At 39.7% G+C, this 16,725-nt stretch overlaps 3 protein-coding genes across 4 annotated transcripts; 2 read left to right on the plus strand and 1 right to left on the minus strand.

Moving 5' to 3' along the window:
• The first annotated feature begins 1 nt into the window (after nt 1).
• nostrin (nitric oxide synthase trafficking) lies at nt 2–6,191 on the plus strand. Its single transcript, XM_034573925.1, has 16 exons — nt 2–180; nt 353–438; nt 541–624; nt 847–909; nt 993–1,074; nt 1,160–1,222; nt 2,303–2,401; nt 2,496–2,621; nt 3,062–3,160; nt 3,259–3,384; nt 3,768–3,876; nt 3,992–4,080; nt 4,197–4,322; nt 5,247–5,502; nt 5,575–5,667; nt 5,755–6,191. The coding sequence occupies exons 1-16, from the start codon at nt 85–87 to the stop codon at nt 5,889–5,891; spliced, it is 1,734 nt and encodes a 577-aa protein (XP_034429816.1). The 5' UTR covers nt 2–84; the 3' UTR covers nt 5,892–6,191.
• Nucleotides 5,517–11,137, minus strand: spc25 (SPC25 component of NDC80 kinetochore complex). Its single transcript, XM_034573943.1, has 7 exons — nt 11,008–11,137; nt 9,624–9,804; nt 8,756–8,821; nt 8,424–8,570; nt 8,198–8,323; nt 7,667–7,765; nt 5,517–6,605 (listed from the first exon to the last, which is right to left on the minus strand). The coding sequence occupies exons 2-7, from the start codon at nt 9,772–9,774 to the stop codon at nt 6,481–6,483; spliced, it is 714 nt and encodes a 237-aa protein (XP_034429834.1). The 5' UTR covers nt 9,775–9,804; nt 11,008–11,137; the 3' UTR covers nt 5,517–6,480.
• Nucleotides 11,138–12,503: 1,366 nt separating this feature from the next.
• LOC117754755 (glucose-6-phosphatase 2-like) lies at nt 12,504–13,895 on the plus strand. Of its 2 annotated transcripts, XM_034573936.1 has the most exons (5): nt 12,504–12,721; nt 12,811–12,920; nt 12,995–13,091; nt 13,170–13,291; nt 13,384–13,895. In XM_034573936.1, exons 1-5 carry the CDS (start codon nt 12,504–12,506, stop codon nt 13,893–13,895), a joined length of 1,059 nt encoding a protein of 352 aa, XP_034429827.1. The 2 variants fall into 2 exon arrangements, with proteins under 2 accessions (XP_034429827.1, XP_034429826.1); XM_034573935.1 differs by having other exon boundaries at nt 12,995–13,291.
• The last annotated feature ends 2,830 nt before the right edge of the window (nt 13,896–16,725 follow it).

Consider the following 16,725-nt stretch of genomic DNA (forward strand, 5'->3'; position numbering starts at 1 on the left):
CCAGGCTAACTTGGCGTCCGGCCTGAGTTCATACTTGGAATTTTCCTCATATGGCGCACTGACAATAGCTCAGGTGATTTCCGCATGAGTGACTTTCAGGGGAAGGTGGTCAAAGTTCCAGGTCCAAAGTCAACAAACAGCCACAGCCTCAAGATGAGGGATCCTATCAGCACCTGCTCTGTGAGTACACTTGATGTTTTCTAAATTTACAGCACACGAGTGAAAAAAGGAATGTTATTGTGTGGATATTACTGGATCAGACAATGAGAACAGTCACATCTAAGTTTGTCTTCGGTTGAAGGTTGATTCTATGTGGCAAAATCTCCTGGAGCCTTATCCTTTTGTCTTCCAGTATAACCAACTGTATCAAAATGTGAAGCAATTCTCTAAATCAGGGGAGTATTTCTGCAAAGAGCTCATGGCAGTTTTTCAGCAAAGGTAGGTTCAGTGCAGCTTTGCCCTCCGTCTAACTTTTAATGGCTGCACAGGTTATTGTTTGACTCAGTTCATTTCCCTCTCTGCAACTTCTCCCTCTCTTAGGGCTGAGCTGGAGCTTACGTACGCTAAAGGACTGCAAAAACTTGCCAGCAAACTCATCCGGGCCTCCAAAGGAATGTCAGACAAGTAAGGGACAGAGCAGAAACTGTGCTTGGCTCCGTCTTTTCGTCTGTTTTGTGTTACATGTGACCTCCTCCCGGGGACTAGCTGCCATGTGGCGCATGGAAATAGTGTTATTAGGGAAAACAACACACTCTGAGCGAGTTAGACAAGAGCAAAGTCACAGGTAGGTGTCAGGATAATTAGACCACGGCTCTAACCTTTTTTCCTGCTGCCTCCCCCGCTCAGTTCCACCTACAGCGCCTGGTGTCATGTGTCAGATGAGATGTACTCAAGAGCAGATGCCCACAGGTAGTTTTCAGCTCACCTCGCAACTGTGCCTGTCAAACACACTGTGAAGGAGATCTGGGGTTAAATTGTTGTTCTCATTCCAGATCGTTAGGAAATGCTTTTCAACAAGAGGCAATCCTGGAAATACGACAAGTCTTAGACGAGCATAATAAGAGGAAGAAGCCTGTATGTAGTTTATTCTTTATTTTGTTAATTTCTGCTTCAGCTTCCATGTCATAATTTGCCTCTAACCTGTCCTGTGTTTGGACAGCTTGACAGTGCCATTGACAGAACTGGAAAACTTGTCACTGCTAACTGGAGTGATCAACTCAAGGTAAATCTTCCAGTTGTCGCCACAGAGACAGTTATTATCACACAAATCCATAAACCCATTAAAAGGTTTGTGTGGCTGTCATCTGTTATGTCATGGTAACCTTTACAGTGAGGCCCTTACAGGATGTATAATGTATGGTGTATTCCTACATAATGCATTGCAAAGCATTCATAATGCATTACGTTGTGTTAAAACAGTGATGAGCCATTAAAAGCGGGATAGCAATTCTATAAGCGGTCAATGATTCAATAGTTTATAATCACACTGTTCATTTTGTGTGACAAGCGATAAAGACGTGTAAAAGATCCTTGTATTGTCAATAAGGAACGAATCAGCTGCAACTTCCTGCTCATGTTGACAGAAAACACAGCGCTGCTCAGGTGACTTCATAACCTCTCATATAAAACATGTAGGATCATGAGCCACTGTAATGTTTGACTTTATAATGTATTATTACCATAGTTAAAAGTACCTGTGGCTGTTGCTATTAAACATAACCCATTATGAAAGCTTATTCCTGCATTATGAATGTATGATCATGTGCTATGTAAATAAATAACATATAATAAATGAATAATATGTAGAATATGTATCGGTAGAAATTTGCCTTTGGCTTCTCTCAAATACAGCAACGGTGCATTCATGACACAGCAACATTAAAAACATAGAAAATATATGATATACAGTACAATGGGGCCACACAAAAAACTGGAGAGGACAGTGTAGCATCAAAATAAATAGAAAAATAAGTATAAGTTACAGATTTCTTGAGAAGTAAATATAGATTTGTCAAAGAATAAGTCATTTAAGAAGCTGTTGTAATTTAATAAACTTTACATTTTTACTCATTCTATGTGAGGCTCTCTGTCACTTTCTCATACGTCATAGCTGGTATTTCAAAGTTGCTTCAAATTTTGTCAACCGTAGTGACTTTAACTGCATGAAAACATTACAGTATAACACTGGAAATAACTTGTCATTTTAGCTGATTGCGAAAAATAGGTCAAATCTGATCTGTTGCATGATGCTGAATTATTTACATGTACAAATTTGTTGTTCTGTGATTTGTGTCATAAACAGATAAAGAAGAAATTAGTCGGACTAACGAGAGAACACGAGGCTCTGTTCAACTTTGTTGAGAACAACAAACACATTTGCACACAAAAGGAAAAACAAAAGGTATAGAACACTAGTTAACAAACTTTTTTAATAATTAAGTTTGAATTAATACTGATGTGGCCGCTAAAGAGGTTTTTCCCTGTTCTGACGACAGATGCTCAACAGGATGACTAAGTCTGCAGAGGTGCAGTCACGGGTGGATGAGGAGTACTTTCATATTAACATGGATGGTCATCAGATGAGACTCAAATGGGAAAACACACTGAAAAACTGCTACCAGGTGCGGAAAATGATTTCCAATTGTTCTCACGTTGATTTTAAGCTGTTCCTCATTATCCAGAGTTTTTTTGTGAGCGAACAGGAAAGTTCAGACTTGTTCCAGGACGCCTCATTTAGGAAAAGTTGAACCAGCGAGCTTTTGGCTGCAGATATGGTTTATACGGGTCAGTCCACCACTCCAGTGCTTTGTTTGGAGCTCCACATTACCATCTCATTCTGAAACTGATTTCATCCTTTATTCTGTGAGATACACAGATGTGCAGAGAACGTAACAGCAGTACATGTGGAGGCTTGGTTCAAGGACGTTGCAGCAGGACAGGGTGATGCTGCAGCTGTAATCCTTGATCTTTGCAGTCACTCTGACCTTGTTTTCCTTGGTGTTTTGGGCAGGGATTGAACTTGGAGCACAGAAAGCGTCACAGCACCACTTTCTGCTTTCAGATCATACAGGAGCTGGAGAAGCAGCGAATCGAAGTTCTGTGCAACATTTTGAACAGATACAACCTCCACATGTCCGGTTTCGGCCAGACCCTCAAACACGTGAGGCATCTTGATGTTCACCCTGCTCGCAAACACACTCTAAATCCCGCTATGGATATTTTTGAACTCATATAAGAATACATTCCTTCCTCCTCTAGGGCCAAAGACAGATAGAACAGCTGGTCCAAAGGGTGGACACGGATAAAGACATACAGATGCTGGTGGAGGAAAACAGAATCACAGCTGACGACAACACAGCAGAGTTTTTGATGGCTGATTATTTCGTAAGTTTCGCAATTTTACACTCAGAATGTGCTGCTGCATGTTGAAGAGGGTTTTGTCTGCAGGCCTCTGACTCATCCAGTGATTGAGCTGTTCAAAGACATATCTCTGCAGGGGGGGGGTGTTTTTGATGGGAGCGTGCACACTGCACATACAGAGATGCACTTGTCATTTTGACGTCTGTTTAGTGGATTCTTTTAACACGTGTATATGTCAAGTACTCTGGCTCAACAATATGATAGTAGATTCTATGGAATTAATCTGATTTAATAAAGGTTACTCGCAAATGGAATTTCCTTAAAATACTCCCCCAGTCAATACTACACCAAGACCATCTTAATTACTGATGTATTAAACACATGTTATCTGTGTTGTGATTAAACAGGAGGAGGACAGCAAATCATTGATGGACAGAGAGCGACGAAGAGAGGCCATCAAAGTCAAACTCCAGCGTCTGGAGGACGGCACTACGAGGACAAAGAAAGACTGTGAAGGTTCGTTGAGTTCACTCACAGATCATCTCTCAGCCTAAACCTGTGATTCACACCTGACAGAGCTCATAAGGTCATTCGCATGGTTTCTAAGACACCTTGGACATTCCTCCTGCAGGAATTGAAAAGCTGAGGAAAACGTACTCGGAGAATCCTTCGTTCTCAAACCAGAAGAACCTTGAGGAGACTGAGCAGCAGCTGGATGAGGTGAACACTGGAGACTGTGTGTGTAGTGGCTGGATTGTGGGGTGTACGGGTGAATATTTAAATTGATCATTAGTTAGATATGTGCAAAAAGGCTAATGTTGTCTCTCTGCCCGCAGTGTTCTCTAAAACTGGATCTGCTCGAGGCCACTCACTACAAACTGTCTGTGTCACTGTCGGAACTGGAGGGAAAACCCAAGTCCTTTCACCGATTCAGTGACAGCATCGTGAAATGGAAAGATAAGGTACGACTACATGTATTAACTTTAGGACAGACTGCTGGTGCCACTTATATTTGATTAGTATGACGGAACTAATGACGAAGGGTCCTGGGAAAGAGGGAAGGACCAATTAAGCTTCAGCATAACGGCTGCATTTAAAGCAGACCCACAGTACAGTTCATATTGTGACAAGTGTTCCCTGGATTAAAAGGGACGTGTGGAAAGGTTTCTGCTCAGTGCGACAGGCTTCATATGGTAATTTTTTTTAGAGAATAGCCGAATCTAGCAATTACTGTCTAGGTGGCTGGTGATTTAAAATTACTGTGCCTGTCCCAGATGTTAAAGGACAGAGGTTCTTAGCCTTTTATTGTATAACTTAACCCCCACATGACATCAACTACCCCTTATTCTATACTAGCTGTAATATGAGATACAAAGATTATCAATTTTAACTTAAGTCTCAAATTTGTTTGTCAGTATTCTTATGTCTTGAATATTCATTTAATATCTTGGTCTATAAATATGAGAAAATAGAGAAAAATGCCCCAAAAAATTCCTAAATGACAAAGACTCATGGCGTCTTAAAATAGCTCATTTATCACTTATTATTGTAAACATTATCCATGTGTCACACTCAAAGTAAAGTAGCAAATCCTGGGAAATTGGGCATTAAATAATGAAGTGATTTTTAGTCAATAAATTGTTTCAGCTTCGATTAAAAAAACTATACATGTGTATCTTTCCAATTCTTTTAGCGATCCATTTGACTTCCCTACTTATAAACACAGGATGAGGTGATTTTTGAAATGACTGGTTAGCCAGAGCCGTGTCCTGTGCGGGTATTTTGTTAGGAAATATAGTTTAAATCAGCCACATAAAATTGTATTTTTCTCCTAAACATTTTTAAGAAACATAAATAAAACCCAACCCACTATTATTTCTTCAAAGGACTGCGAGCACAGTGTCGTTCAGCTGACGCGTCAAGTCAAGCTCAGGAGGACACCATTCAGATCCCGACAGTCACTGAGAGCGTCCATCATTTACAAAGGGCCGGCTCAGTTTGTGACACAGCCGTCTGTGGAGCCGTCACCGGGCTCCAGTGACCAGGTCACCTCCACGTCTTCAACACATGGAAGTGAAGCCGCGGAGTGTGACAGCACAGATAACAGAGCCCCCGCTCACACAGGCGAGGACAAACAAGAGGGTAAGACATTTTCATACGCACTAAGATTTATTTCTAAACATACATTTACAATAACATGAAAAATATTTACAGGTCAAACAACGGCAGCGTTCTGCAGTGTAGGAAAATGCAAGGCTCTGTACAACTTCCAATCTGAACAGGCAGATGAACTGACTTTGACAGAAGGTGAGTTACAACTCGGAAGCAGATGATATAAAACGACAGAAGAGGAAGATGGAAAAACTAATGTATGGACTTGTTTGTATTTTACAGGAGATCTTCTAGACATTTACAGAAGAGAGGACAATGGTTGGTGGTTTGGTCAACTTAATGGAAAGACTGGACATTTCCCATCAACCTATGTGGAGGAACTGCCTGTGTTAAACAGCATCAAATCATCTGACGCCTGAATATAAAAAAAACTAAAAAGGAATCATGAATTGAGGATTCACTTCTACAATGCACGGCAAAGAAATGGAAGAGACGTCTTGTAACTAATCACGTTCCCATCCACGTAGTGACTTAATGATATTCATGGTTTAAAAATCATTAATAAATCCAATTGCACTCAGTTTGATGACACACCTTCCTTTGCCGACAGTCAGGATGATTTTTGTCACTGTTTTGTTTTGTTATTTTGCATTGTTGTTAGAATTTTTCATTATTTAAGCCACATGAAATGCAAGCGAAGTGAATTACTGTAAAAAAAATTCTATGTGTTTTAATAATGGAACACAGGAAAATATACTGAAAAAGGAGTAAATACATGAAAAGAATAAATGAAACATATCAATATGTGAATTTTCAATTATTTCCCTGGAACATACCTGTACTGTAGATCCATAAACACAAACATTAGATAATGTGTTGTTTGCAGGCTGTAGATACAGATTAAAAACTGTCTTTACAAAAAGATTCTTCTTCTCATATGGTTCCTCCTTGTTTACGCAAGTCCACAGTGCAGCAGGAACGTTTTTGTGTCCCTCCATCATTCTGATCTCAGCAGCGTGCCTGAGAGATAAACTCCTTCCTGACATTTGCCAGGAATGCTGGTAAGTTATTGGTCTCCTGAAGTCGACGTTCCAATGCCGGCAAACACTCGAGCACTGGGTCACTAGACACAACTGTAGAAATTGAAGAGTTTGGTAAATCTTATGGAAATCACCTGTGATGTTTAACAAGGATGAGGACATTTTACATTTGTATTTTTGACTAAAAGTTCTGTTTCTAGAAACTCCTTCCTGTGGCACTCATCCACTAACACCAATTTGTCCCTGGTCACAAATATATACAGGGTCCGCCCAGGGCCAGGAAAAGTCTGTGCCTGATTTATGATTGGTTATGGTTTATGTCCCAGATGGAGACAGTTGTTTGTCTTTAACAAATGGATGTGAGATCCTAACATATCACTGATGTCGAAGGTAAATTTCAAGTTTAGAACTGCTCACTACAGTGTTCAGACAATCTCATATAGAAGTCTAATGTCAGTCTTATACTATTATAAACCTTTTTATGAGACACTTTGCTAAATTGGCTGCATTCTTACAGTAACTTTCTTGCATTTTGTGCTTTATAAGTCACGTTCAATGAGTCATTCATACAGCACTTCCCCATCACTCATGTATTCACACACTGCTGTCACAGCCATCAGAGGCAAATTGCAGTTCCGCTTGTTTCCCAAGGACACCTTGATATGCAGGCTGGAGGATAAAAAAATCGGACTTTCTGATGAGCTAAGACTTCGCCCTGCTTCCTGTGCCAAAGTCACACATGTGCCGGAGTTAGGGGGTGAGCAGATGCAGCAGGTTGTTGGCTTATCAGACAGATGGTGGTTTGATCCTCCCCTTGGGTAAACTACACTTTCAATAGCTTCAGAAACTGTACTGTAGCTGTTGGACCAAAGCCTTTGAGTTTAATGTGCAACTACATCTGCTCCATTATCAGGTAACGTTAGAGATCACAAACACTAAGATGCACGGTTGACTCTCACACTGAATCAAATTGAGTGCCCTACCAGTTTGGCTCGCATTAAACAATAGTGAAGACTGCTGCTTTAGATACATGTTTCATGTTTTGGTAGGATCATTTAATTGTTTGCTTTGTTTTTTTTCCATCAACAAAGATATTAACAGCTAGAAAAGTTTTCTTATTATTGCATAAAGTGCGTGTCTGTGTGTTAACTTACTCTGGTAAGCTCCGTCTTCTTTAATCCCCATTGTGACGATGTAGGCGCTGTCTTGGTTCGAGGGGTTGATATTCCGGAAAACAAACTGCAACTTTTCACCTTCACGAGGGCAAAAACACACATTTGTTAATCTTGAAGTCATATTTACTTGTACTTAAAAACCAGCCATTGCTTTACTTAAGACAAGATATCATTTTCTGATGGGGTAAAAACTATTCTACAGCACAGTAGTCCTTAATGGTGTTCTACTACGAATCACATTTTCTTTTTTGGTTGTAAGGTAATCAATGGGTGCACATCATATGACTAACTATTACAATGTAGAGTTATTTCCACACTAACAACTGTGTTTTTCTATGGAGGTAATAAAAGTAACAAAAGAAGAAAGAGTCCACAAGCTTCAGGTCAGAAGAATGGGTATGCAGGTAGAAAACCAGCTGAGTTGTACAAAACTTAACCTCACAAAAACCCCTAATAATTAAAATATAAAGATGCTGAATATGAAAATGTACAAGTTGGTGTTCCACGTACCTTTAACCAATTGTGTTTTGCCAAGAATTGTTCGTATCTCCATCCCCAAATGATCCTGAAAGACTATTCTGGCTTTCTGGAGATTTTTCAGTCTGTCTTTGTTTGCTTTATTTTGAGACACTATCACTGAAAGGGAAAATAATAATAAGTTCAGGGTTGAATGCTACAGTTAAAAATTTAGTTCTGTGATCTTTTCCATTAATTGAATTTTTAAATATCAACTTACAATCTTTTCTCTTGGCTTGTTCCCGTTTAAGTTTCTCTATTTTCTGAATGATTTCATCTTTCTGCATCTCCTTCTGCTGGATCTCAGATACGACCTCAGAAATATCACGTTGTTTCTGCTTCAATGATACAGTCTTCTGTTCAACGTCTGGGGGACAAACATTGCATCAGTATGTGTCAAAAACTTATGATAACTGTTTTGGTGCTGGACCAATGAAACAGATGGTGATGCTGATTCACACAAGTCAATCAATCTTGTAAACATATAAATAAAGTATAACAACTGAGTGTAAGGCACAGATCAACGCTCTACGATCTAATGCAGCAGCTCACCCTTTTTGAAGGTCTGTATCGTCTCAAACAGCATCTCATCATCCTTGCATTTCTTTAAACATGTATCTACAAGAAAAAAACATCGATAAATATCCACGCAACAGAGCAAAAAGAAAAACAACAAACTCATATATTGATATAAAATAATAACCATGGCATACATTTTTCTGCTGTTGCTCCTGTTTTGCAAAAGCCCTTCACCATTTGCAGCCATGTTTTACAGTGATAAAGGCTCAGGTCTGATATTAATATCTGTCCTGAGTGACACAATCACAAAAGTGGACAGCTTGTTCACCCCTGGCATTAGAATGGGTCCTGAATGTGTCGCCAGTAACCATGTGTGGTTTGCATACAGCTTTACATGGACATACGATTTTGCCCATTTAAAGAAAAATTACAAATAAAAACAGAAAATAAATATGTGGCGGACAGTGCTAATATTGTGGCAGTGGCCACAAATTATTCAGTGTATGGGACTGGAAGTGAAAAAATACACTGCTAAAAGACTGGGGCCACATATGTTCCAGACCACCTCCAAATAGGGTCCTGGGGTGGGTCACCTGACCTTAGAGCTGTCCACTCGATCTGATATTAATACCAGGTCTGAACTAGGTAAGTCTGCGCTCCACTTAGTAACTGTTAATAACTCTAGCTAGGGGTTTGAAAAATGACCCAGTCGTTGCATGTTTTCATAGCCTGAATTACTGTTAATATTGTGAATTGCTGTGGTTGAGAAAGAAGCTTACAATTCCATAGTAAAAAAATGCAGGTGGTTATAGGTAAGGTAACAAGACGAAAGCTCTAGTGGTCGCTTTACATTTGAAAGATTTAACCAAGCTCAGATACAAAGTGTGAAAATAGAACATACCAAGTGCAGACTTCACAAACTGTCTGTGGGACTGACACAGCTCTGTAGATGTGTCCAGTATCTCCCCATATTCTTTAAGCAGATTGTTGTGGCTCTTCTCCATTGCACTGGTGAACCGGACACTGGAGCTCGGATCTGTGATGGACGTCATGATGTTCTGTTGTTGGACAATCTGAGATTTGGGGGGGGGGGGGGGGACAAAAAACAACACCTTGATGCTCATTGTGTACACTTGGAAGATGAGCATTATTCTCACTTTACAATAAACTTTTTAGAAGAGAAAAATGTATACAATGCTTGTATGATTTATACAATAAATTGCCTCTTGTAACATCACCAATATATTTATGATTTAAATGTTTAACATCTGGCTACAAGAACAGATGATTTTCAACCAACTAACTTAAAATGGTAATGTTAAGATGTGGGAACCAGGCACCTGCCATAATGTTAAACAATAGAAAAAGATGTGACATAAATCAATACTCCTATCTGCTTCCATACATACATATGTTAAACAGTTAGGTTGTATAAATACATAGGCAGATTACGAGAGAGTGGTTTAAAAAAGAAGTTGTTATTAGTATTTAAAACGTACTACTTAATCGCGTTATTAATATTTTCATCTTCAGTTACCACTGATAAAAAAGCTAATTTAAAATAGTAAGATGATTAAATGATAATCAGTTAATTATTTTAACCAAAATGCTGTTTTGATTGTTCTCAAATATGCTGCCTTTCCTCTGTCTCTCGTTGGAAATCACGATGATATTTCACCGTTTCCTTGTGTTTTATGAGCCATCAATGAAACGAGAGATTGACAATAACAGTGAAAGCTGAATCCCTTGATTCATCCAAAACAACTGAGAAGAGAACAAACCCAATCTGCTATCTGCAACACCCATGAGGTGAAAGATAAGATCTTAAACTTTTATGACAACCAAGTTAAATTCCTGTGCGGCATCAACAATATCTGGTCGTTGCTGGTCCCTGAAAACGACATCTAATGAGGCAGGTTTTTAACTTTATCAAGTGAATGTAGAACAGAGCGACTCGTTCGCTGTAGTTAGCATCGTCTGCTAACTCGCCACTCTGCGCGTTAACACACTGCGTTTAAACTGCGGAGTGACGTTAACGTGGTTATTCATGACAACATGTGGAAACCGTGCGAGTGATCAACACCGACAGCCAACGTTAGCAGGTTAGCGTTAGCTGGGCAACATTAGCAGTTAGCCGGAGATTCCCGACAGTTTACGCTACTTCCGCAGCAAAAAGACAGCGACCGGTGCTTTTACAGATTCATGTTGAACAAAGCTGACTCGGTTGCATGTGGGAGTCATGTCAGAGACGTTATAAAGAAGTGTGATGAATAATAAACTCACATTTTCAGCTCTTTCCTCTTTACGTCCTGTGGCTGAAACAGACGTTATTTTCAAATATGGGCGGTTAGCATCAAGAGGCGGGGCCTGTTCTTCTTCGTTGTTTGTTGACTGGTGTACGAGGGCGGGGACCGAGCGCCGGAAATGACGTTTAATAATCACTTTTTTTTTAACTAACTTTGTTAAGTCATTCAGAAACAGACAAATATAAACATACACACATCTTGAACATAAGTCCACAATTATTCAAATCATAAATACGACATGTGGGGGTTTAAAAAAGCAAAATCAATCTACAGGAAAATAAGGAAAAACTGTTAAAATAAAAATCTTGTAAAGCTTACAATACTTAATATCTTTTTTTATCTGTACAATCAGAGATGTAGGAGATGTATTGCTTGATATAAATGTGGTCAGATCTGTAAAATTTGGTTTTCTGTGTTGGAATTTAGTTTCATGGATATGAAATTTTGTTAAAATAATGAGCAAATTATTAAATAGTCTTGATGATGACTCCTGTCATTCACTATGTGTCCAAACAACACATTTTTCCACAGTAATGTGAAGTTAGGTAAAATATGTTCAGCAACAAAACGGGACAATTTACTCCACAATTGTTTTGTAAAAAGTAATTATGAGGCAATAACCACGTGATATTACTTTTCTTTTGTTTACTAGTCCACACATTTTTAGAAGCGCCATGTTTTCCTATATTTTTCCTAAATATGAAATATCCTTGTAATTTAAATAGTAATCGACTGATGAATGTTTCAGTTCAAACCAGGAACACGTTGAGGATCCCACAATGCAAATAATACCTCAATGTCTTTGCTGTGACTTTACTACACCTTGTGGTGAAATTTCGGAAGGTCAGGTAGGTTTGAACCAAGTCGGCACCATATTCCTCATCAGCATGAAGCAAAAACTAGTAATGAAGTAATAACTTTGTTATTGTACAGCAGCATATAACCATTGATAATGTATGTTAACCTTTTAACAAAGACAACTGTAGTTTTAATATGGAACCACAAAAAATAATGGCGACAGAGCCAGTCAGTGTTCCCAGCTGTGGATGGCAGATGGGATGTGTTTTCCAGTCACAGTTTTATGGGAAGCCCATTTTGTTGCTACGTTCACAGAGAATGACAATATTAATGAGGCTGAAAGGATCCACGGGGTCACACGGGGTTCTGTCTCTTTCAGTGTGTTCAATGGCTAATATTTAACAATTGGAAAAGCAATGGTCTGTAAAACATCTAATGGCTCGTCTGGGTGTAAACAGCTTTTGTAACATGTCTTAAAATGCTGAGCCCTCACGACCAGGGGACACAATATTTTTTTTCTGGAGAGCTGGAAGGTGTTACCATGGTCCCGTCCAATGATTTATGATGGTGGTCTGAGATATATAAAGGTATCTGAGGTGCGATGTGGGTTCATGGTGCTTTGACTGGAGCTGAGGAAGCAGCTGTTTGCAGTGGTGCACACAGAGACGCAGCTTCAGATGGATTTAGTGCACGGCAGCGGCGTGCTGGTTATACAGCACCTGCAGAACAACTACAGGGAATATCACAGCTTTCTCAACTTCATGTCAACCGTGGGCGACCCTCGCAACATCTTCTTGGTTTACTTCCCCCTCTGGTTCCATCTCAGCCATAAAGTGGGCACCAAGATGATATGGGTGGCTGTTATAGGAGACTGGTTCAATCTAATTTTCAAATGGTAAGCCAACCTTTAGGACAGATGAATGTTTTAACTTTCAGTGCATTTTATATGTTTGCAATCTATAATCTGGTGCTTGTCTTTTTTAGGATTATGTTTGGTCAGCGGCCTTACTGGTGGGTCCAAGAAACCACGTTCTACCACAACAATTCAGCCCCACATTTGGAGCAATTTCAAATCACGTGTGAAACAGGGCCAGGTCAGCACCATGTCTGCAATATAATGGTAAATAATCCCATTGAAAGCAATACTGACCCTGATGTGTTTCTGCAGGTAGTCCATCTGGTCATGCCATGGGTTCATCCTGTGTGTGGTATGTGATGATCACCTCTGTTCTCCACTTCACCAGGCCTTCCCCCAGTTTTCAGAGGTGGGCAGATATATTGCAATTATTCCCTAACGTGAGTAGTTTCTTCATCACTGGTGATGTGTCAATGTGTCCTTTCAGGTTTCGTCTCCTGAGGTCTGGTCTGTGGATGGCTTTCTGGATCATTCAGATGAGCGTTTGCATCTCCAGGGTTTTTATTGCGACACATTTCCCACATCAGGTTATCCTCGGTCTTTTATCGGGTGAGTTCCATCTTGCATTCACAATAAAACACAATCTGTTGAATGCTGCTGTTGTTTGTGTAAGAATTAACACTTGTTTTTTTATTATTCAGGTATGCTGGTTGCTGCCGTGTTTGATCATATCCCTTCAGTTTACAGCGCGAGCTTGAAAGTTTACATGCAGACCAACGTTTTTCTTTTCTCCTTTGCCGTTTGCTTGTATCTGCTCCTCAAAGTGATGGGCATTGATCTTCTGTGGTCCGTCACCAAAGCCAAGAAGTGGTGCGCTAACCCAGAGTGGATCCATCTGGACACCAGCCCTTTCGCTGGTCTCTTGAGAAACCTCGGAGCCTTGTTTGGCCTGGGCCTGGCCGTCAACTCTGAGATGTTCATCCAGAGCTGCAAGGGGAAGAACGGCAACAAAACCAGATTCAAACTCATGTGTGTGGCCGCAACTCTCACGTGTCTGCAGCTCTTTGACTTGATGAAAATGCCCACTCACACTGAGGTTCTGTTTTACGTACTGTCGTTCTGTAAGAGTGCTTCAGTACCTCTCGGTGTGGTGGCTGTTATTCCTTACTGTGTTCATTTGCTGATTGGAGATGAGGACAGGAAGCTGTCTTAGATTATCAACAAATTTGTAGGATTTCTCACATCCCTTTTTAACCAGCATTAGAAGACATGGGCATTGGATACACTGACACCACTTGTCAGACTCCTAGTCTTGCCTGTTGTATGAGTGTATATGTGAAGCATTAATGATATTATATGATTGTTGTAAATAAAACTGTTAGGTTTTTCATTAAAGAGCTCTATTGGAAAGTTATTTTGCATTATTTTTTATTTAAGAGTCTATTTTCTTCTTAATAAACACAGGTTGTTGCATCAGTGTCTAAAGAACATTATGAACACAATCAATGGCATAACACAGGTTGTAATATACATTACATTTTTAAACTGGGTCACTGTAAATATCAGATTGAAATAAAGGTCAAATTCAAATTAATACATGTGTTTTACTGTGGCAAAGCCTGAAACGAGGTTATATGTCTGTCTGTCTATCTATCTATCTATCTATCTATCTATCTATCTATCTATCTATCTATCTATCTATCTATCTATCTATCTATCTATCTATCTATCTATCTATCTATCTATCCATCTATCTCTCTATCTATCTATACATGTGTATGTATGTCCTGTTCTGTGTTAATGTCACTTAGTTTCTTCAAGCAAACTCAAATCAATCAAATACTAATCAGGCAAAATGTAATGAGGTAGAACAAAGTGTCTGATGTCAGTAGATTAGACACATTAGTTCAACTGATTTCCACGTCTTTTCCCGCTGTCTGTGGTTGTCTAGCATCCAGCAGCACCTGAGGCCGGGCACAACATGATGTAACTGTACCTGAGTAAGCAAGCTACTGTTCAGTCAGGCTTGAACAAACATGTGTGCGGCGTAAAATACTTTGCCTCTGAACTTATCTTGTCTGAGTCTTGCTATTTAGTCCTCTTCTGCAGCACCAGTGTTAACAGGCTGGGCGAAGTGGCCAAAAATATATCAAGATTAAAAATATAATATCAGTCGATATTGATCATAAATATAATGATAAATGTCACATTATTAATTCTTTTAAGTTTAAAGACTGATATTGTAAGTGATGGTTGTGGTTTTAAACTCTTTATGGACAGAAAATGAAAAACACTTGATAAACAATCATGAGATAGATCAATTATGTGTTGTACTGCCTCACTGTGCTTGTACAATGCATAAGCAATACATTGATATACACTACCGTTCAAAAGTTTGGGGTCACTTAGATATTTCCCTGTTTTTCAAAGAAAAGCACTGTTTTTTTCAATGAAGATAACATTAAATTAATCAGAAATACACTCTATACATTGTTGATGTGGTAAATGACTATTCTAGGTGGAAACGTCTGGTTTTTAATGAAATATCTACATAGGTGTATAGAGGCCCATTTCCAGCAACTATCACTCCAGTGTTCTAATGGTACATTGTGTTTGCTAATCGCCTTAGAAGACTAAAGGATGATTAGAAAGCCCTTGAAAACCCTTGTGCAATTATGTTAGCAGAGCTGAAAACTGTTTTGCTGGTGAGAGAAGCTATAGAACTGGCCTTCCTTTGAGCTAGTTGAGTATCTGGAGCATCACATTTGTGGGTTCGATTATACTCTCAAAATGGCCAGAAAAAGAGAACTTTCATGTGAAACTCGCCAGTCTATTCTTGTTCTTAGAAATGAAGGCTATTCCATGCGAGAAATTGCGAAGAAACTGAAAATGTCCTACAACGGTGTGTACTACTCCCTTCAGAGAACAGCACAAACGGGCTCTAACCAGAGTAGAAAGAGAAGTGGGAGGCCCCGGTGCACAACTCAGCAAGAAGACAAGTATATTAGAGTCTCTAGTTTGAGAAATAGACGCCTCACAGGTCCTCAACTGGCAGCTTCTTTAAATGGTACCCGCAAAACGCCAGTGTCAACGTCTACAGTGAAGAGGCGACTCCGGGATGCTGGCCTTCTAGGCAGAGTGGCAAAGAAAAAGCCATATCTGAGACTGGCCAATAAAAAGAAAAGATTGATATGGGCAAAAGAACACAGACATTGGACAGAGGAAGATTGGAAAAAAGTGTTATGGACAGACGAATCAAAGTTTGAGGTGTTTGGATCACACAGAAGAACATTTGTGAGACGCAGAACAGGTGAAAAGATGCTGGAAGAGTGCCTGACGCCATCTGTCAAGCATGGTGGAGGTAATGTGATGGTCTGGGGCTGCTTTGGTGCTGGTAAAGTGGGAGATTTGTACAAGGTAAAAGGGATTTTAAATAAGGAAGGCTATCACTCCATTTTGCAACGCCATGCCATACCCTGTGGACAGCGCTTGATTGGAGCCAATTTCCTCCTACAACAGGACAATGACCCAAAGCACACCTCCAAATTATGCAAGAACTATTTAGGGAAGAAGCAGACAGCTGGTATGCTGTCTGTAATGGAGTGGCCAGCGCAGTCACCAGATCTCAACCCCATTGAGCTGTTGTGGGAGCAGCTTGACCGTATGGTACGCAGGAAGTGCCCATCAAGCCAATCCAACTTGTGGGAGGTGCTTCAGGAAGCGTGGGGTGAAATTTCTACAGATTACCTCAACAAATTAACAGCTAGAATGCCAAAGGTCTGCAATGCTGTAATTGCTGCAAATGGAGCATTCTTTGACGAAAGCAAAGTTTGAAGAACAAAATTAATATTTCAAATAAAAATCATTATTTCTAACCTTGTCAATGTCTTGACTATATTTTCTATTCATTTTGCAACTCATTTGATAAATAAAAGTGTGAGTTTTCATGGAAAACACGAAATTGTCTGGGTGACCCCAAACTTTTGAACGGTAGTGTACATTGGACAATTATATTGTGACAGTTATTGATACTGTTTTATTGC

Source organism: Hippoglossus hippoglossus, chromosome 21, assembly GCF_009819705.1.
Source record: "Hippoglossus hippoglossus isolate fHipHip1 chromosome 21, fHipHip1.pri, whole genome shotgun sequence".
NCBI classification, from domain to species: Eukaryota; Metazoa; Chordata; class Actinopteri; order Pleuronectiformes; family Pleuronectidae; genus Hippoglossus; species Hippoglossus hippoglossus.